The 22972-nt window shown below is 40.7% G+C and overlaps 1 protein-coding gene across 9 annotated transcripts in view; it reads right to left on the minus strand.

Annotated features, from left to right (window-relative positions):
- SYNCRIP (synaptotagmin binding cytoplasmic RNA interacting protein) overlaps positions 1–21010 on the minus strand; it is a 30720-nt gene extending 9710 nt beyond the window's left edge. For 3 of the 9 annotated variants that reach the window (XM_070633564.1, XM_070633561.1, XM_070633559.1), the window contains exons 1-10: positions 19755–20306; positions 18251–18410; positions 17429–17547; positions 17196–17303; positions 14599–14712; positions 14323–14499; positions 4551–4686; positions 3363–3568; positions 1078–1227; positions 637–758 (exon numbers count right to left, since the gene is read on the minus strand). In XM_070633564.1, the coding sequence (XP_070489665.1) occupies positions 637–758; positions 1078–1227; positions 3363–3568; positions 4551–4686; positions 14323–14499; positions 14599–14712; positions 17196–17303; positions 17429–17547; positions 18251–18398 (1280 nt within the window). In that variant the 5' untranslated portion in view covers positions 18399–18410; positions 19755–20306. Of the gene's footprint in view, positions 1–636; positions 759–1077; positions 1228–3362; positions 3569–4550; positions 4687–14322; positions 14500–14598; positions 14713–17195; positions 17304–17428; positions 17548–18250; positions 18411–19754; positions 20307–20714 lie in introns of those variants that run through there. The other 6 variants (XM_070633568.1, XM_070633567.1, XM_070633566.1 and 3 more) reach the window with 4 other exon arrangements.
- Positions 21011–22972: the final 1962 nt, after the last annotated feature.

The raw sequence follows: 22972 nt of genomic DNA on the forward strand, positions 1-22972 counted from the left end.
CCTTCACTGTCTTAATGAGTACTTATTTTTTTATAGATGATCTTAAAAGATCCAATTAATAATGCAACGCATTATACACATTTGTTTTGTTATCTCAATACTATGTTATTTGCCTATTTTATTAACTACACTCTCTTATTTCATTTTTCAAAACTCATGCATAGTATATGAAATCTTTGGGGTGCAACAGAAACTAAGTATTGGTCAAGAAGCCTCTTCCTGGTACAAATGAAGCTGAGTTTACTACAATTTGAGATTTAATATTTTCTACCTCTGAGGAAAAAAAGAACTCTCCACCTTTTAACCAAACATGTAAGACTTTGGGACAGCTAACATTTAAAACACATATTTAGGAGCACATTCTGTAATCCAGAGTAGAAAATATCCTAGCTGATTTCATTTATTATACAAAATTCCAGTTATTTAGAATTATTATTATTTTCACAAGTATAGTTAATAGCAAGAGTTCAATAAACATTTCTTGAGATTCTTGGCAGTGCTCTATGACTCAAAGCTTTCAATTTAAATCATCTTTAAAAGGTAAAGGTATGTTATGGATTTACTTCACAGGTTTGAGCAACAGCTGTTAATCACCAGTTAATCCACCAAGGTTAACACTTAACAACTTTCACTTACATTTGATTCTTTGCTGCTTGCCTCTGAGCTTTTCTTTCTTTCCTTTTCTGATCTGGTGGCTTAGCAAAAACAATTTCAATATTTTCTCCCTCCAAGTCTTTGCCATTCATTTCTTCCATAGCCTTAAAAAAATGAGTTACTGATCAATAAATAGGTTTTCAGAACAATTAGGATTCATTTAAATTTAAAAAACCATTTATCATTAATGTTGGAAAGATGAGATAAAATAAAATGTAGATTTTCTTTAAAGATTCACCTCTTCAACTAATAATCTTTTGACTTAGTTTAATGAGTTATGCAATTTCCTAATGCCAGTAAAGCTTAACTTGAGTAGATCATATGACCTCTGAGTTTCCTTCAATTTTTTAAAACATTCTGACTCTGTGATAACTACAAATCATTCTAATTTAAATGCCTATAATAATTTCCCCAGTTATTTACCTTGACAGCACCATCTCGTTCATCAAAATGAATGAAAGCATAATCTTTTAGTTTCTTCACTCGTTCCAGTTTCCCAAACTGACTAAATGCCTTTTCTAAAATTTCTTCTGTTACAGTATTGGCAAGGTTGCGTACAAACAGCACTTTTACCTGAAATTTAAGAAAAACAGAAACTCCCTGTGTATTTCCAAAGGGTTCCATTTCCAAGACGTCACCATCCTACCCTACAAAGTTAACTTTAGTCATAACTCATTGGAAGAATATCATAAATATAAAACATAGACTGTTTTCAATTCATTTGGGTAAATGCCAAGGAATGTGATTGCTGGATCTAATGGACAAAAAAACCTGAACAGACATCTCACCAAACATATAGAGGGCAAATAAGCATATGAAGAGATTCTCAACATCCTATGTCATTAGGGAATTGCAAATTAAAACAACAGTGAGATACCACTACACATCTATTAGAATGGCCAAAATCCAAACGACTTACCACCAGCAAATGCTGGTGGGAATGAAAAACGGTACAGTCACTCTGGAGAACAGTTTGGCAGATTCCTACAAAACTAAACATACTTTTACCATACAATCCAGCAATCACTCCTTGGTATTTACCCAAACAAGCTGAAAACAGGTCCACACAAAAACCTGCATATGGACATTTAAAACAGCTTTATTCACAATTGCCAAAACTTAGAAGAAACCAAGATGTCCTTCCGTAAGTGAATGGATAAATAAACTGTGGTACATCCAATTATTATTCAGTGCTAAAAAGAAATGAGTTATCAAGCCATGAAAAGACACAGAAGAACCTTAAATGCATACAATTAAGTAAAAGAATATAATCTTAAAAGGCTATATATAGTATGAATCCAACTATATGACATTCGGGAAAAAGTAAAACTACAGAGACAGTAAAAAGATCAACAACTGCCAAAGGCTAAAGGGGAAGGAAGCTTGAATAGGTGGATCATGAAGGATTCTCGCGGGAGTCAAACTATTCTGGATGATACTATAACTATTCTGGATGATACTATAACGGTGAATACATGTCTTACATTTGTCAAACCCACAGAATGTACAACACCAAGAGTGAATCCTAATGTAAACTATGTTCCTTGAGTTATAATAATGTGTCAATGTAGGTTCACTGATTGCAACAAATGAACCACTCTGATGCAGATGCTGATGGCGGGCAAGTCTGTGCATGTGTGTGGGCAAAGGGTATGTCAGACCTCTGTACTTTCTGCTTAAAAGGAAAAAGGCCTTATGCTTAGGTAGTTTTTAGTAAATTAGGAATTATTTTGCAATCAAAATGGAGATGGTTATTTCCTTAAAATGTGAATACTTAGCCCTCTGAGATAACTGCTGAACGCTTAATGAAAGTGATCAAAACTAATTAGGACCTGCTTTTGAAATCTTAAAGAGGGGAGGGAGCATTCAAAATCCTGGTAAGTTAAATTCTTTCAATCCTGAAAGCTCCTCAAAATACAATTACAAAATCTGACCTTTTGGCTAAGAAATATCATCACTTCCTCCTGAAATACCTGAAATAGCATCCAAAGTTCTTAAAGTGCTAACCCAATGAGAGCTTAACAGGCCAAAGGAAAAAAGAATCCTAAGTATCTTCTGTCCTCAAGACCACTTACTCGATGTTCTGGCATTTCACATTCCTCTCTTGATTTAAGTGAACGAGTTCTATCTGCTAGCCTACAACCATTAAGGGGGATTCTTAAAAGACAAAGGGTAGAATAACTTAACTGCAAACTGCACTAGTGAGTAAAGTGTTGACTCAAGAGATGTTTGTTCTCATAGGATGTCTCAACTGACTGCTGAAGCAGGATACCTAATAATAGCTAAACCTTGTAACTGCAGCAGCTTTGCTGAGGCCAATACAGTTCACTATTTTTAGGAGTAGGACTTTTAACACAAAAATCATGTAAGCTAATGGCGCCATTCTCAAAAACCAAAACAGTTGCTCTTAGAACCCACACAAAGATGAAAGTGAACCATCTCCACAGCAGGTAGGCTAACTACTTCATAATGAGTATGATAACTTCACATTAGGGCTAAGTATCCATGAATAAATTTCTATATTCACTCTCCAAGCATACAGTATTATTTCTGGTATGTGACCTTAATAAGGAACACTTCTCACGCTTTCAAAAATATGGTTTAAAAAGGTACACAATTCATTCTCTAAGTTCTTTCTTTCCCTTCTCTTAAGCCTTCCCCTTCTCCCACCAACCCCTCAAAAAAATTTTTGACTTGACTGTCATTACCTTTGCCATAACCTCTGGATCGGGATCTTCTATAGGATCAGCCCATTCAACAGTTCCAACATTTCCCCAGACCTTGACTTTACCGCTCATTAACCTACGCCTTGCCTGGGCAGCTGTTTTGTGATCTTCATATTCAAGGAAACAAAAGCCTCTGTTCTTTTTCTTGTCATCTGGTTGGTGGTATAAAATGACGTCTGTAAGACCCTCTGAAAGTAAGCAACCATTCCAAGGAAATTAGATAAAATAAGCAAGGACAATTAGATCAAAGGACTTATTTTTCTAACATAATACTTGAATAGCAAAATGAAAAATAACCTCATCTTTACAGAGGACTCTCAAAAAAAGTGGTCCAGGTGATTTACATAATCCAGACTTTCCAAGTATCCCCAACACAGAAATCTCAATGAAAAGAAAAGGTATTCTTTTTAATTAGACCTAAGGCTTATTCTGCTTTTACTAATTAAATGACAGAGACGCATAAAATCTATACATAAATGTTTTAGGAAAATGGCAGTATAGGTCAGACATGGTTAGACATTTTTATTATTCAAGTAAACACTAAAATTATTTTTAATCGTACTTTTATGGCCTCAGTTATCAACAGCTTTACTTCAAATGAAATAGAATATATTAGTATTACATTAAGTGAAGTTCAAATGTTCCTGGAGATTGATAACAGGCTGGTAATTTGCTAAACATTCTAACAGACAATATTTTCTAACAAAAGCATCCTGAACTTATAAAAAACACTTTACATGAGGGAACTGTAACATATTGACAACATATAATCTCTGCTTATAACAAGAGTACTTATTATTTCTATAATTTGGGAAATCACATCATTACATATCAAACAATCCTACTAAGAACGTCAAGCAGCACCTAGAAATACATAAAAACACACAAAGAAACACAACCTTCCAAAGCAGGGGCAGCCCAGCAACGGTTCTGCAGACTGAGTTGAAACCCCAGCTGCATTCCTTACTTACTAGATAACATTCAGAAAGTTATTTCCCAAAACCTTCTGTGCCTGTTTTTCCTTATCTGAAAATGGGAGTTACCTATCTCAAATGGTTGGAGCAAGAATACAAGTCAAACATAGCGTTTAAAACAGTGCTTGACACACAGAAGTATGCAATTACCTTCAGTATTAAAAGTTGCACCTCCTTCCGAATAAACCCCACTTACCTGTTACTTTGCTAAATTCTTCAAGAATCTGTTCCTTGGTTTTACTCTTAGGAATAGAGCCCACAAAAAGCCTATTGTTGGCAACCGAGATGCAGACACCAATGTGTTTTCCAGAACGAATTTCATGATTATTATACTGAAAGGGGAAAAAGTGCACCATGTTTTTAAAATATTCATAATATCCTACTATAAGTGCTTACTTATTATATAAAGATATGCAAACCTCATATACAAAAACAAAATTTTTTAGCAAATTACAATTTCAACACTATGTTTATCCAGTATTTTTATCCTTTAAAAAATAGTTACCATAAAGCACTGTAAAAGGAAATTCTAAGTTGAGACAGATAAGACTACTGACAAAACACACTAAAGTTTATGAATTATATTAATACAAAAATTTGTCAAGTCCTGGAAACTGAGGAAACTTGATAAATTAGGAATCAGGTCTATAGCAGCTTAAATCCAAAACAGCTGATTCCACAATACCTTAACTTAATTTCTGCTTAAATTCATCCTGCCAACCAGTTATCCTCATGTAAAGGAAACTGATTCAAATACCAGCAAGCTTTCTGTGTTACTGTTATTCAGCACCTAAATCTGTTTTCCCATCCCCCCTTCCCTCTCGTAAAAAGTGGCAATAAGGAATTTTCAGCTTCAAATACTTAAGTCTAAAAGGAGAGAACCTTGTTACTGTGAATCCAACCCTGTTTTTCCCCATTTCATTTTCATCAATCCTACAATAAAGTTGGAGAAAGACAAGTAGACCGTTTATGGTGAAAGCAGAAAAGCCAACTATAAAACTACAGTAAAAAGTAAACTTAGTCTTCAAGTAACCACATCTCATAGAAGGGTGAGATATTAGAGGCAAAACTCAATCTGTCAAAATAACAAATCCAAACATTACTTACAAAGCTTATCAAGCAATCTGGAAAAGTGGATTAATATATTACACAGTTAAAACCACCTAAAAATTTCATGTTACTAATAACGGTGGCAGCAGCAGCAATAATTATTGATTAATCCCCCCATACTTGGCCTCAAAATTTATTTTGTATATTCACACAAGTGGAGCTATACAAACTAAAAAATCAACATGAGTTCCCATATAATTTATAGACCAGCCTTATGGAAAAAGTAAAACCATTCCTCTCCCTAATATTTCCATTCTGGCACAAAAGGTACATCAGGCTTAAGACAAGAAAACACAGTTAAGTCAGAAAATCAATTCCTCCCTGTCCCTTTCTCCATCTCCAGATATTCAAAATTAAACAGAGTTCAAACGTCCTTCCTCCAGCTCAGACCAGTTTTATACTTTCTAACCCACTGATTCAGTTCATGCTAGTGAAGTCTCTGGACATCATGATGCCACGATAATCTCTGTTCTATACATCTACGCCAGAGACATTTTTTTTTATACACGATCAGTATTTTCACCTGTTGAAAACAAATCTCTCAATGGCTCCCCAACACCAAAAACAATAAAGTTCAAATACTTGGACATTATATAAGTCTGTCCTAAAATTTCTACTACTTCCCCTTTCTCTCCACAATACTATAACTTAGCAATTTGCGTCACTTCTCAAACCGTTTTCTTTTTTCTTTTTTTTTTTTTCTTTTTTTGAGGAAGATGAGCCCTGAGCTAACTACTGCCAGTCCTCCTCTTTTTGCTGAGGAAGCCTGGTCCTGAGCTAACATCCGTGCCCATCTTCCTTTATTTTATATGTGGGATACCTACCACAGCATGGCGTGCCAAGCAGTGCCATGTCTGCACCCGGGATCCAAACCAGCAAACCCTGGGCCGCTGAGAAGCAAAATGTGCAAACTTCGCTGCACCACTCAAATCATTTTTGTACTAAGCCTCTGATTAAAATGATTTCCCCAAAACTTCCACCATCCAAACTCCTTTATAGATTTGAGCTTGACCATCAAATACTCTGCAATCCCTAAATCCTATAAAAGTCAACAAAAACCCCCTCTCTATGGTAACAAAGACCTACAGTTGTCAACAGGAGTGAGTTTGCCCCTAAGGGGACACTTGACAATATCTAAAGACGACAATATCTAAAGACAATTTTGGTTGTCAGTGGGGTGGGGTGATAGGACAGGACCACGGGGACTGACAACACGATGACATGTTGTGCTGCTGGTATTTAGTGGGTAGGCAGAGGCCAGAGATGTTACGAAACAGAACAAAATTCACAAGATACTCCAGCATAACAAAGAATTATCAGGTCTAAAATATCAATATCGCTGAGGTTGAGAGATCCTGCCACCAACTTTTTTTTCTCATAGCATTTATATAATGTATTTAGATCAAAACCCTCTTAAAGTAGAAAGCTACAAGTTACTTGCAAACAGTAAAGCTATGGTTGAATCCATCACTGCATGAGATTATGGACAAGTAGACTACAATGCCCTATTTCCCAACTAAGCCAACATAAGAACACAAATTGCTTTAAGACATGTACATTCCCTAGATTCTTATAATCTACAATCAACCAACCAGCCTTAGTGACACATCAATGGTCACATTTAAAATATCACAAAAAGAACACAAGGAAATACCAGGTGTTTAAAGAGAGAAATAGGAATTATTTTGAAGGTGACAGAATGGTATAATTTCCCCTTCTTTTTCCCCAAATGTTCTAAGAGCAGGAGCTACTTACTATAAGAAAATATCTTAAGTCCTAAAAAAAACCTGTAAGAAAAATTGGAATTCTTGGTTATACCAGTTCCATCAACATTAAGAGTGCTGCTTCAAAGTAGTAATGATGTTTCCACTATTACCTACAGAAGAAAAATTTCTTCCCTTCTAACCCATCGTCGGCCCTGCTATGGTTAATCACTGCAGGGTAGGCAGAAGGTATTTAGGATGGCTGTGGTCTCTGAACAATGTAAATGACGTGAAAATTTAGTAGCATTTATAAACTGTAACTTCACCCATTTTTTTTAATTTAAAAAAAAAAAACCTAGAAACAATGATATCTAACCCATAGAAAGTAAACTGGCTCTCCAATGAAAGTCATTAAAGGAGCCGAGGAGACCTTCTGGCCATATTGTCCAAATAAAGCAAAAGTAGTACCTAGAAAAAAACATTTCTTGAAGCAATGCCCCATCTACAGATTAAACACACATTTCTATATGCATATTTGAACTGCTTAATTTTTCTCCCTCTTTAATATTTTTAAATACCAATCTATCACCTTAAATTAAAGACTAAACTTGCATCCCAGCAGGTGGGTAACTGTGATTTACATGGTAGAAGAGCATTACAAAAACAACTGTTCTGAACTCTAGCAGAGATTCTAATGTAATGCTGCCAAACTAACTCTCAAGAGTTAGCATATCAGGACACCATGACAGCATCAAAAGGAAGAAAAATCGTGAAATCTTTCCAAATCTAGCATAGTGGACACTGACATCTGGAGGTTTTAGAATCTAGCTTTCAGATCCAGTACCACAATGAGGTGATCAAATAAAATAAAGACAAACTCTGAACATTAATCAATGCAGTTTCAGCACTTCACAACACCAGGAGTTATACAGTCTGGAACATTCTTGTCATCTAAGCCCAAAATCTCAAGTCATTTTTTCCTTCCCTCACAGCCAGTCACCAAATGCCCGGAAATTTAGCAATCTCAGATTTGGAATCCGATCAGAAGTGGTTGTTCAGTCTTTACTCTTTCATAGCAGCAAAGCCACTATCTCCCAAGCCTGTCCACTTTATTCTTAAACATTTCTTAATTAGTTAAGTCTTCTTTACATTGAGCCAAAATCTACTTCCCTAAAAATTCTACAATAAATCTATTTCCTCCCCTAAATAACAGTACTTCAATATACCCACACACAATGCTCATGACTCAATTGCTCCCTATGCTTGGCTAACCCTTCTGTCACTGATGCTGGCAAACTAAAATGCCTCCGGAAGTGTCACCAAATAATAACATCCATAACACAGTATTGTAGATGCAAAGTGTGGAGTCTAGAATAGCTGGAGACTATTACTAATCTTCCACTTCTAGACACCATGCCTCTACAACATGTAGTCCATGATTACCTTAGCTTATTTGGCAACCACACCACACTGCTGACTCACACGACAGTTCACTTGTGAAATTAGCTGTGTATAATACTTGACTTTTGTCCCCCCCAATTCCATCTTGCTGGTGTGAGCTATCTGTTCCAGGCTATCAAAATCTTTTCAGATCCTAATTTTGTCATCCAGAGCATTTATCACTGCATGCAGATTTAAGTCACCAAACATTTCAAGGGCAGTCCAACTATGCCCTCATTTCAATCACTGATGAAAATTGGAATGGAACCTATAGCACACCACCACCGCATATCATTTCTCCCTTCAAAATGTTTAACGTCTCCTTTCTATTGCTGCCACCCTCCAGGCCTTTGTTCTCTTCATCCAAACATCCTTCATTATTCTGCCATTTACATCACTGAACCCACACCAAGGCTCAAAACTTTAATGCAACTTAGCCCAGCAGTCATGACCACTAGCTTCTGGGCACTGACTTTATCCAAGTTTTATCTCCTACTTCCTTCCACAAAAACACTGCTTCAGCTAGATTCACGTGGTTCCTTTACAAGGTCCTGCTCAAACCTCTTCATCATAAAGCCTTCTTTAACAACCCCAACCCAAAGCAATCTATCCCTTCATTCCTCTATGACCCTTCAAACCATCTACCTTAATTGCAGTTAGCCTCTCACCTCCTACAAACTCTGAAGTCAAGAATTGAAAACTACTACCTTGTACACCGCAGTAAAAGTTTTCGTGTTAAGCACACTAAAGATCTGCTAAGTTGCTACTAAAATAATTTGTGGACCTATCTTGTCAGCTCATTTACCAGAATGGTTGTACACATTACATGAATGTACACAACCACTTCAGTGAATAAAACCATCAGTGGCTATTAAAATCATAGCCACTGATGGCTTTATTACAAGTAGTGGTATAAAATCCTAACTCTCAATGTGCAAATAGAGATCAACTATTCCAGTGTTTATAACATGGGCACTATTAGCATTTTCAGCAGGATACTTCCATTATTTAGGACTCTAAAGGGCACTGCAGCACCAGTGGCCCTGGGCTCCAATTCTAGCAGCACATCACAAAAGACATACATATACTTGCGTGCCCTCTCTCCTGGTCTTTGTGACAATGCCAAACACTACATATACAGTCATGCATCACTTAACAATGGGTATACGTTCTAAGAAATGTGTCGTTAGGCAATTTCTTTGTTGTGTGAACATCAAAGCATACTTACATGAACCTAGATGATATAGCCTACTACAGACCTAGGTATGGGACCACCATCATATATGGGGTCCCACGTTGACCAAAACATCATTATGCACACATGACTATACTTCCAAAAATCCCCCAGAGGTTGAGGGGATATGCATCACCTCCCATTAATCTAGGCTAATCCTTTTAACTGAAGGTAGCACAGAAGAAATAATTGCAAATGGAAGCTAGAAAACCTTTATTTTTTTAAAAAAGATTTTATTTTTCCTTCTCCCCAACGCCCCCCAAGTACATAGTTGATATTTTTAGTTGTGGGTCCTTCTCAGTGTGGCATGTGGGACACTGCCTCAGCATGGCCTGATGAATGGTGCCATGTCCGCACCCAGGATCTGAACCAGCAAAACCCTGGGACGCTACGCGAACTTAACCACTCGGCCACAGGGCCAGCCCCTAGAAAACCTTTAAATAGCAAAATGGCCCATAGCTAATGGAGGAATGTTACAAATTCTCGTCGTGACTAATGAATTAGATGGCACTGGTCACCCAGTCAGGTTATTTATCCAGCACCTACTATATAGTGACACTGTTCTAAACATCGAGGATACAGGAAAAAAGAGCTTATATTTTGATAGGGAGAGAGAAGCTAATAATTTACAAGGTCAAGAAATAAATTTAAGTACATCTAAACATTGTTTTTATCGTGTTCAGGACACTGTCATGAGGCAACTGGGTGGTAAGCTGCTCAAAGTCAGGAAGAGCTTTCTTTCTAAGAAGACCTGATGGATAAGAAGGCAGCAGCTGTGATAACTGGGAGATGTGTCAGAAAGCAGAAAAGCAGAAGGCGGCCTTGAGAAGGAAATGGTCACAGCTTATGTGGAGGACAAAAAAGGCAAAGCATGGATGGAGGGGTAATAAAGAAGAAGAGTAAGAGAGAGAAACAGAAACTTGATCAGACAGGGCCTCGTTTGGAAGCCATTATTAGAGTTTTCAAGCTTGGGAATGTTGTAATCTAATCTATGCTGCTGAATGGTAAAACTATAAAGGGACAACAGAAAGCAGTGAGACTAGCTAGATGGATTCTTCAAATGGTACCTTAGACTAGAGTGGTAGCAGTAAAGATGATAAAAAGTGATTAGATGCCAAAAATGTTGGCAGGCAGTAGAGACAGGACTTACTCGCTGAGCTCCTTTTAACACTACCTAAAACACTAAATAATTTAAAGAATCAGGCTACCTGGTGACACAACTTGCACTGCTGGTTTAAATTCTGTCTAGATAACAATAGGCACTGGAGCTAAACAAACCTGGTATCAAACTAAAACTGTCTGGCCTTGGGCAAGTCACCCAGACTATTTACTCTTCTGCAGAATGAAGATAATTCTACTTACCTTGAAGAATGGGTTGAGATAGTATTTAAAGGTAATAATGTAGCACCTAGCTCAGCTCCTGTGCCTTAACAAGCACTCAAGTGGTAGTAGCTATTATTCACCTTTTCACAAATTTAGATCTTGCTTCTCTAGCTAGATTATCATCATTTAGGGATGAATTTTTCTATTCCCCAAAATACAAGGCAGATGTTGGCTGAAAATAGGGTCATTTAAGAAATCCACAGTTGTTTCTAACTGCATGCCTCTTCTTCAGCTGTTAATATCAATTAACCCATTTTTATAAGTAATTCAGGTGCAAACGTAAAATCTACAATAGTTTTTTTTTTTCCTTTTCTGCTTTTTCTCCCCAAATCCCCCCCAGTACACAGTTGTATATCTTAACTGTGGGCTCTTCTAGTTGTGGCATGTGGGACGCCGCCTTAACGTGGCCTGACGAGCAGTGCCATGTCCGCGCCCAGGATCCAAACCAGTGAAGCCCTGGGCTGCCAAAGCAGAGCGCACAAACTTAACCACTCAGCCACGGGGCCGGCCCCTCTAGAATACTTTTTAATCTAGGGAGAAAAATCACTGCTAAATCATATCAAAAAATAAGGCTGAACACATAAACTATCGATCTAAAGTGTTCCTCAAGACACTCAAACCACAGGAAAGCAAGAAGATGGTGCTTCAATCTTGGCTTATCCATAAATAACGCAAAAGAGGCCTTTTTCTCAACATTTGATTATCTACAATTAGAATGACAGTTCAATTACTGTAGATAAAAATTCACCTTAGATAGTTGTAATTCAAGTAGACTCTCATGATATAACACAAGTAGGGATAGTTTTCAAAATATGCTCCCTTAAGGATTATATTTAGTAGAGGAGTACTCATTTCCACAATAAATACAAAGCAGCAAAAAACATTCAAATCAACTTGAGTTTTATATTTCTCTAAGCTGTTTCATTTCCTCAAAACTCTAGTCCTTTCTTTTACTATCATATTAATGCAAATCTCCCAATTCCATTATCACCATAATCCCTAGCCACAGTAACGCATCCTTTTAAAAAAAGCAATGATGAACATCGTCCAACTCATCCCACTGGATGTATACGACTACCGCTGAGAATATCTTTTAAAAGGCACCAAAATGCAAAGCCTCTTATTCATCTGGAAGTGAAAAATCATGCCCCTAGATAAGGACTCAAATCACAAAAACAGAAAAAAAAAGTAAAAAAGTTAAGGACAAGAGTTAGTTCCTAGACCAATCAAAATGACTGGCCTACCTACAAAAGCATCTGCATTACAATTAAAAAACTTAACTATATTAATAAGACTATACTCTAAGCCTACAGCAATGCAATTTTGGACTGTACTATGTGTTAAGCCAAGGCAATTACCCAAACCAAAACATATTTCATAATGCATTATTTATTGGCACTCAAAATCATCACGTTACGGGGCTGGCCCCGTGGCTGAGTGGTTAAGTTCGCGCGCTCCGCTGCAGGCGGCCCAGTGTTTCGTTGGTTCGAATCCTGGGCGCGGACATGGCACTGTTCATCAAACCACGCTGAGGCAGCGTCTCACATGCCACAACTAGAAGGACCCACAACGAAGAATATACAACTATGTACTGGGGGGCTTTGGGGAGAAAAAGGAAAAAAACAAATCTTTAAAAAAAAATCATGTTACAACTGGATTATATAACACCTTCCTCTAATGATCTATCTTTATAGTAAGTTTTCTAGAAATCGTCTAGAAGTTAGTTCTAGTGAGGATCTATCATAATTAGCGTATTCTGATAGCAAGAACTAAGGATCCTACAAATGTTGATTGAATGATTCCTTTTAAAAATGTTAATACACAAATCATTACTTAAAACACTAAGTAACCATATCTATTAAATAAAATTTAATGCCTGGTATAGAAAACGGGTCTGACATCACCGGCCAAATTCTGTAGTAGCTCATTGCCTTCCCAATCATTCTACATTCGACATTAAAACTTACTGCTACTTTTTTACTACCTAGCAAAAACGTCCTACTCTTACAGATTAAAGGGGATGATTTCTAAAGTATCTTTCTAGAACTCTAAAAAGTCCTTATTTTCACCCCAACTATTTAAACTAAAATTTTGATAGCTCAAAGCTCCCTACAGAGCTATCCCCACTCTGAAATAGAAAGCATCCTTTGAAGGAAAGAAAAAAACACACCATTCAAAAAATACTGTTTTTTTTTTTAAGACACCCATATTCTTCCAAGGAGCATACTTTTCTAACGTTAAACCTTTACCGTATTGAATTATACACATCAATGGAGAAATTCAAGCCAACATAGAAAGTAAGCTAAGTACACTGATTTTCCTTTTCTCCTTAAGGTTTCTGCCTTAAAATACAATGTCTTGACAAGAGGGAAGGAAAAATAAAATTCAGGACACGAAATCAGTCTAAGGACTTTAAGTTTGCTTAGAATTACCCATAAAATATGTAAGCCAGATAAGGCCAATTTACCAAACACCTGATATAGTGAACCATTTACAAAAATTCCTCCCCGGTCTGGTACATTGCTTGGGTTGAAATTAACCCTTGGCATCTTCAACTATAAAATGCAGAAATCACTTGAGTCACAGAATTTGATAAAACTAGTTTGAAGGAGAGTTATATAAACCATACTGTGAAACATTAAAATTCTTTCTTAAAAGTTGGGAAAATAACCAGGTCCTCACCTAACACCTGGTGCTTTTAAATCAGATATTGCCACTCATTATAAAATCCTTTATTTCATTAACTAGAAATTTATCATCACAATGTCTTCGTGAAATATTTTAGAAAAAGGGATGGCCCCGATGTGGTCAGAAACTATGAAAGCCCTATTACTTTCTTAAACCTTTTAACATTATTATAAATTAAAATACTAAGCCAAATGTTTCTAAGAACCAATAACTAGGAATTCTGCTACACTGCCTTATAGATCCTGAGTTCAATCAACTACACATGCAAAGAATACTGCTCCACAGAGAATGTGAAAGACAATGCCTAATCAAGTACTTCAAAAAAGTCTGGTTAACTCAAGCACAACAAAAAAAACCCTGGTTTTAATTAAAGGTATTGAATGTGAAAACCAAAGGAAACAAAAACTTACCAATTTAACAGCCTCCTGAGCTGCTTCTTTTGTACAAAAAGTGACAAACGCATAACCCCTATTGAGACCAGTGAGTGGATCCATCATTAGACGAAGATCCCATATAGGTCCAGCTTTCTCGAATAATGGAACAAGTTCATCCTCAAATAAATCTCTTGGGATCTTCCCCACAAATATCTGTAAATTAAAGATGAAGTAAAAATCACGGAGAGTTTCTTTAGCAAACCAGATACCCGTGCATTTACTACAAAAAGTACAAGTTTTTAGTTTCTTTACCTCAGTGCCAACAGAAGGCTGCTGACCTGAATAAACGGAATCTGGAGGCGGTCCCCCATACTTCCTCTGTCCCGTGGTCACATCAAGTGTGTAGCCTGTTCTTTCCAAGAGTGCCTTGAAAAGTTCAAATGTCATTAATACATTTATTTCACAAGACCACACCCATGCATTTGCAGTTAAAAATCAATCTTGTTCAAATCTTTCTATTTAACTTGGCAACATTCCCTACAGGGTTCTGGTGTCTGTTTTAGAATTTCCCCTTTAATGTATACTTGTAATAGCCCTAATTTATATTGAAAATTTCAGGATCCTGTTCAAATTATTTTCTGGTCTCCAATTAATTATGGAGCACTGCTTAGTGAACAACAAAAAACTAATACTGATCCATCAACAACTTTAAAAGCAGGATGTTATCTATTCTAAAAAAATTACTGTACCTAATGTGGTTGAGTTTAATTCTCTCCTGAAGAAGCTGGACGAGCAACCTCTCCCAAGTCTAGGTTTCTTACCCAATAAATTCCCCAGACCCCACACTCCTAGGTACACACTGCCATTCTGGGCATTTTGTCAACCTTTATGGAAACTATACTTCTCAAGCTAAACTCAGAAACTCAGGAGCTACAGGAAAAATACCCTCTTATTCATCTGACATTCAAGTACCACACTTCAGAGGGCAGCATGGATCTTTCAGAAAAAATTAGAGCCAAAATGACTTTGAAAACCATGAAATTGCAACAATGTGACAGAAGTTCTACATTTTATCTCCCTAAAAGTGAACTGTTAAAATGTACACAGTTCATATTTACTCAAAGCATTAACAGATTCTCTTCATTCCCTATTACACACAAAAGTGTAGTAGTAGTCTACCGTTAGCCTAATGAAAAAAAACAGGAATTATTCCCCTTCTCTACCATCTCAACCATTTAGCACAAACTTGGTTTTCTAAATAATAAAACCAATCTAATAGTTAGCTGATAAATTCTGAAATAAAAACAAACTAACACCAGGCACATGACAAAACTTATCAAAATGCCATTAAATAATTTAGGGTCACCTTAGTCTCTGAAAATGACTAGACAAGAGTTCAAACTCTTTCTACCTAGAAAACGTTAAATATTTATGAAAAAATACTTTGACAAAAACTCCTCTATTCCTAAACTCTAACAACAAGGCACACAAAGTGCTACATTTTTTAAGCAGTTTTTTCCTATTATACGCAAACATGTTTGCTTAAAGGTAGACATGGGTTTAGTAACAAAAATAAACTCAAATCTATTACTATCACATTAACTACTAAACGTCTCATCTTCCTTTTTTCCCATATGTAATCCCTGTGTTCCTTTCACCTTAATCTTTATGACTCAAATAATACCTTTTATATCAATCCCTAAAAACAAAAAGGAAAAACGTATTCCCTGTCAAACATCCTACAAAAATGCCTCTAGGTCTTCTTGCCACAAGTTAAGTCACACTAAAGCTTTAAGCTACTCCCTTCCAAAGACAGAACTGAAAGTGACACAAAGTAAACTTTAAATTTTTATAGAATTTTAATGATTCTGACACCCAAATGTAGATTTAATTACAAGTGATACAACTACAATGGGGACAACTATACTCCATTTCTACAGAAAAATTACATTTATAGTTCAAACACAATTCACTCATAGCTGGACCTGTGAAAGCTAAAATTTATGTATGACATTAACAGTTAACTCCATATTCCAAGCTTCCCTCTTCCCATATATTAAACCACCACTCAACATCCATATCTTTCCTAATAACTGATTTTCTTAAACCATAACCCAAGGTTCAAGAGCACTGGCACACTGTATTAAGAGCGCCAGGTTAAAACTAGTATGATCACTATATTTTCTACGAACTAAAGACTCAACACAACTAAAAATCAAAACAAAGATCAAAACCTAGTTGAATTTGAAGCCACTTACTGTTCTACATGACCTTAAAAAAAGTCCTCTCCCAGCCTCAGTTTCCTCATTTACACTTTCACACTAATCAATTTTACTGTTAAAACATGCTTTTAGAAATCAACAAATTAGCCTTAATAACGCATACTAATGGGAGGGAAAGAAGGCACTGTTAAAATCCTCGTTTAATTCTAGGGGGGCGGGGGAGCGGGCTGGCTTGAGAATCCTAAGAAGAGCAGTCAACTGCTAAGTCTACAGTCTCCCACAATATGGGGTGAACTGATTCCCTCCCATTTTGATTCCACTGTCAGTAATCTGGACTTGTAGCTTTTCAAAAAGCATCTAGAAATATGGTGAATGTATTTCTTTAAGTCTCCTACTTAGAATCCAAAAGCACAGATTTAAACATCAATAGCTGGGTAACAAGAAAAACTTATGAACAATGAATTGTTTTAGAAACAGAAATAGTTAAAGGCAAGGAACTTTTCAAAAAATAGTAATTAGAAAAGATTAATCATCTCATGGTCATTAACTCTAAGATCCAAAAAAAAAAAACAACACACACACACACACACACACCCATTTGACACCCAAGGGAATATTTACCAAACTAGAAAATAGTTTAAAGAACTTAAAACTGAAGGGAATAAAAAAAGATTTTTTAAGACATACCTTAATTTTTGCCTCATCTGGTCCTTTGCTAGAATCCGCTACTTTGGTCCCCTGTTTTTCTCTCTGCCTATAAGTCTTCATGACTCCACATAAAAAGGCACTTTTGTTCTGTAAAGGCATTTTCCAATTATATTTAACAATAATTGTCTTATCTGGATCTAATTAAATAAAACCAACTATATCAAAACTACAAGTTTCTTATTCTTTTTACACTGACATTAAATTAACATTACCTGAACATGAGAGAGATCACTGTCTTTAAACTGCTGAAGAACTGCCAATGCGCCGTCTTCATTGAATTCTTTTAAAGCTTCGATAGCTCTTTCATCTAAATCACTATGTGCAACCAGCCCTGGAGAAGAAAAAACTTAATTAATTGTCAACTTTTAAGATTTTGGAAAGATCTTTTTTTTTAAGAAAAGACCACGTTTGCCAATACAGGTACACATCTGCCAACAATTCTTCCATTCTCGTGATCATCTATATAATGAAAAAAACATACTTTAGCCATTCTGAACTAAATAAAGCCTCTGAACCACACTTTCAATAATGAATCAACTTTTTTTATATCTTGTTCTCTAAATCAGACAGTTCTAAACACTAAGTATTTCTACAATAAATATACAGGCTTACAAATTCTAAAATCAACCAACAAAGTACCAAGCATGACAACTGAACCTCTACTCAATTTCAAACACCACTAGAAAAAAAAAGCAGCAGTCACGCCAAGACAGACTACAAGTCTACAGTTACCAAGTTATTTAACAAGAATCCTACTATAAAAATACCCCAAAAAGTCACATGGCCTGCTCCCAACATTTAGCAGCTGTTGCTACCATCATATACTTATCCATCTGGCCAGCCAGCCTTTACCTCTTAACCCTTCCTTTTTCCCTCCCTCTATACACCTTAACCTCTAGTTCACAACTAGAGCAACAAGGCAAAACTCCAGTTCCCACACTTATTGGAAACCACAAAAAGTTGCTATTTTAGCTCAAAGCCAGAAATCCAATAGAAAAATTTCATGATATAATTTTGCAAGTGTTAGTTCTTACCTGCAACGTAAATTTCATCTAGTTTTTCAGCAACTTTCTGTGGTAAACCAGCATCAAGCAATGTCTGAAAATTTTCTGAATGGATAACTGCAGAAGTAGTATCCATGGGCTCTTCAGTACCATTTCCATTAACATGTTCTGTAGCCATGTTTCCAGAGATCTGTTCAAACGCAATAAGCAAAATTAAACTAGGATCTTCAAAAAGGGTAGAGGACAATATGAGAGCCCCAATCTTTACTCTCTCTACCAATTTCCACACCAGCCAGCCTGCGTCTCCCTTTAAAGAAGCCTTACTTTAAAGACACTATCGCCTGACAAGCCAGATTTGGAGCGCGTGGCACAGAAGGACAGATTCCCTGTTTTTCCTTAGCACCACCCCTGACTCACCTGCTAACACTCCCTAGGAAAAACCACATTACAAAGAAGCCCAATCGGCAAGAGGGCGAGCCAGCGTGCCACATGCAGCTGCGCCCGGAGAGAGCCGGAGGTGTGCGTGGAGACAGCAAAGCTGGGCTTTTCCCTCTCAAAGGTAAACCCCAAAGTGCGCGCTTTTCCCGCCTGCCGCTTCTAGATCGGCAACAACAGACAGCGAAGAACAAAGCGCTCACACAGCTACCTTCCCACCACCCCACTTCTCCACCCTTCACCCCCGCACCCCAAAGCCCGCCCCCGACTCCGCACCCAGAGCGGCAGCCTCACCGCGGCGGCCACCGCGAGCCCATTAGAAACACGTGCTCTGCGCCTTCAAATGTCCTACAACTTCCTTCCACGAAAAGCCACCGCGTCCCAGGCCAAGACGACCGCCACCGGCTCCAGCATCAGTCCGGAGCCCCCGGAACGCAGCAGCAGCTCCACCTCGCCCCTCAACACCGAGGTCGCGCCGGCGCCAGGCCACAGGCTCTCCCCGCCCCCCGCGCCGCCGTCCCCGCCGTGACACATGGCTCTCTCCGCCCGGCCGCCGGCGACCCCCGGCCGCCCGCTCGCCCCGCGGAGACGCGAGCCGCGGCGAGCGGCGCAAGCCCCCATCCCGCGCGGGTCCGTGCAGCGACCGCGGCGCCGGGCCCACCGTCCCAGCCCCGGGCCGGGCCGGCGAGCCGGCGGCGTGAGGGCGTTCCGCGAGGAGCCCCACGCCCGCCGGCCCTCGAGCACCACCCCAGCCCGCCGCGCGGCTGCGGGACGGCCCCGCGCCTCTCCGCCCACTCCCGCGCCGCGGCGGCGGCCACGACAGCACCAACTCCGCCGCCGCTCGCGCCCCGCGCAGGCCACGGGGCCGCCGCCTCCCGGGAGCGCCGCAGACAAAGCCCGGACGGCCGCAGCACATGGAGGAGGAGGAAGTGGCGGCGCGGGCCGCGGCCTACTCCCAAGCAGCCCCAGCCAACGTGCTCCTCTCCCCCTTGGAATCCATTTTCCAGAAAAGCCGGTTTCTCCCCGCACCGCCCTCCCCCAGCTCACTCCACAATGTCATGGAGCTCCCCTCCCAGACCCGGGTCCTGGCGGTCGTTACCTCCCCGTTGGGCTGTGGCGGAGAAATCCTGTCCAAGGAGATCGGGTTGCGGGAAACGTGTGCTCGCTGCTCCCTGTGTCCGGCGCGAGTGGAGCTGTTGTAAAATGGCGGCCGAAGCTCACGCCGCTGGCAGCAAACCCGATCCAGTTCCACTCGCCTCCGAGCGCGGTCCCGGTGCGCGCGCGCGCGCCCCCGCGTGACCCCCCCCTTCCCTCCCCTCCCCTCCCTCGCGCGTCCGCTTCTCACTCACTCCCTCAGCCCCTGCCCTCCTCCAGCTCCTCCTTCTCCCCGTGCCACCACCACCAGCCTCTGTCTGCCTGCGTCTCTCGGCCTTTCTTCTTCTCCCCCCTGCTCCTTTCCCCCACCGCTCCCACTCCCGTCCGCGGCCGCTCAGCCACGAGTGGCCGCCTTTCCCCTCCTCGTTCGTTCGTTCGCTCTCTCGCTCTCTCGCTGGCTCCCTCCCTCCCTCGCTCTCTCGGCCCCGTCCCCCAGTCCCTGCCGAGTCGGCTCCTCTCTTTCTCTCTCCCGCGCTGACGTGACGACGTAGTCTACGCCGAGGGACGCGCGCCTGCGGGCTCCGCCCCCACGCCCCGCCACCTCCCTCGCTGCTCGCCCCGCCGGGGGCGCGAGACCCCGCCCTTCCGCTCCGGCGGCGGCGGAGGGGCCGAGAGTGAATGAAAGGCCCGCCCCTTCCCCTCCCAGCACTCCCCCGCCCGCTCCCCTCCAGGCGGGGCGGGCCGGGCCGGCTCAGCGTGTCCCACTCGTTCTCCTTTGTCAGGAGACAGGCATCTCCCCACCCCGCCCCGCCCCACCCCCACTGCCGCACCACGCGCACGCCGCCCCCACCGGGTCCCGGCCGCCCGCCCCCGCCGCGTGCTGGGCCGGCGGGACGCGGGGCACGGGGCTGGGGGCACAGGGCGGGGGGCGCGGAACGCGATGCAGCTCCCCAAGGGCACCCACCGGGCCGGGTGGCCCGGCGCCGCGGCCGCGCAGCCGTTCCAGGCGGTGTCCACGCCGCCGCCGCCCCGCGCTCGCCTCGCTCGGGAAGCTGCAGGCGCACGTGTCCCCCGGGGCGGGGCGAGGCAAACAATGGGGCGGCGGGGGAGGGGAGCGGCGCGGAGACCCGCGGACCCGTGGTCAACCTGCTCGGTGGGACACGACTGCGCGAGTCGCTCCGGGGAGACCGGCTCCCCTGGGCTGGACAATGGGACCTCGCGGGGCCTCGCGCCCGCACAGCATGGCTTTCAGGAGAACCTGGACCGGAGGGAGGGGCGCCGAGGCGCGGACGAGGAAATCCCGGCTGCTTTTGCGGGGGAACGGGGTTGGCTCCAGCGGAGCGAGGAGCGGCTCCCGCCGTGGGATGATACGAAGGCCAGATTTGGAAGCGAAACCGCCCGGTGGTGACGAGTTGTGCAATACTCCGTTTCAGTCCCTGGCCTTTTAAGCAGTTAAGGGCTTCCTCATAGCACAGTTTGAGCAACTTGCAGCAGCACAAAGCTGCGTGGTTAGGGCAACTGCGAGGGACATATCAGAGTTTCTCTTCAGAAATCTTGGCAACTAAATCTTATGCGAAGTGACATTTCCTTTGTAACCATTTACTAGGTACAAGAAAGACAAGACAAAGGCTTTTGAATTTCAAACAGGCTATGGATACTGATTTTATCCAATGCAGCTGTAATGAAAAATAGGAGTAAGTGTCCTTTGGATTAAGAAACAAGCTTATTTTTAAGAGCTCACTGGTTCCCCAAATAAACTCTGTGCTATGACAACAAATCAGTGGTTCGAGGAAAAGTTAGATGAACACTCTTCAAAGTGCTTAAGCACATAAAATGCCAGATTACTTTCGTAGGTACCTGGGTCAAAATATGAGATACTTGACCAAAGTACTAACCTGTTAAACAAGGATCTGAGATCTCCAATACCTAAAATCCCTTACTATCAAACGTACCTGCTGTTGCATTCAGCTAATTCGGCAACAGGGATTTTGGTTCATAATCTAAAAGTCGTAGATAATGTTATGAATGAAAAATAACCAAAATGTTTAATACAAAAATGTAATGATAGATTAATAATATGGATTGAAGAATGAAAATAATAAATCTGAACCATCCAATGTTTTTTACTTAAACCTCCTTGGGAAACGTTCCTTTAAAAAAAAAAAAAAAAAAAGTGCTTCTACCTAGGCAGTGTAGTCAACCAGAGGACCAAAGACTCCCAGATTAAAATCTCGAGGTCTTCTCTGATCTCTAATTCCTTTGTCTGAACCCCACCCCCACCCCCGCCACCCCCGCCAGACTTCTTTGTGGGCTTTCAGGCACTCCAAATCAACATTTCAAAAAACCAAGCACCTGGTTTTCCCTCTAATCTTTCACTTCCAGAGTTCCCATCTCAGTGAACATCACTCGCATCCTAGAGTGATCCGGGACACTAGCTTCTCCCTCAATGCCGCGTCAGTAAGTCAAGTCCTGTCAGTTTTGTCTCCTTAATATATCTCCACTTCCCTCTATGTTGCAACCGGGGGGAAGCCACCGTCATCTGTCACCTAGACTAGTGATAGAGCCTCCTGATTCTTCCACTATTGAAGCTTTCCTAATCCATTCAAAACCCAAGTCTCTCTCTCTCCCTCCCTCATCTCTCCTCTTTTAGTTGCAAATAAGACCCTATGGAGCAACTGCTTAAACCCTTCATTAGCTTTCCATTACACAAAGAACAAAAGCCAAAATCCTTAACTAGATCAACAAAGCCTTCCAAGATCTATCCCACCTGTCTCCCAAGCCGTATCTCAGCTCTCTCCCATCTTCAGCTGGCCTTCCCTCAGTTCTGGCACACACTGAGGACCTAGACAGAGAAGTGACTGATACCCTGAGCAGGCTTGAGAAAAAAGCAAACAGCCATGCTCTCCGTTGACACCTTTTTGAGTGAAACAACAACATAATTTTCCTCCTGACCTACAGAACTTCTTATTCCAGCCTTGACTCCAAGAAGTGCTACTATTATTGAAACAAGGAGGGAATCCCTAATAATACTTGTAAAAAAAAAAAAAAAAACAACCAAACTAGTAGAGTGATTGACTTACTTGGTATGATAGATACACTGGGCTAGATTGAAATGTATATGAAAGATCTGGCATGAGAAAGTGCTCAATAAATGTGTTGTTACTTCCCTGAATCCTCTTTATTACCTAGCACAGGATTAGATGCTTAGTAAATATTTGCTGA

Source organism: Equus przewalskii, chromosome 9 (genome assembly GCF_037783145.1).
Source record: "Equus przewalskii isolate Varuska chromosome 9, EquPr2, whole genome shotgun sequence".
Taxonomy (NCBI): domain Eukaryota; kingdom Metazoa; phylum Chordata; class Mammalia; order Perissodactyla; family Equidae; genus Equus; species Equus przewalskii.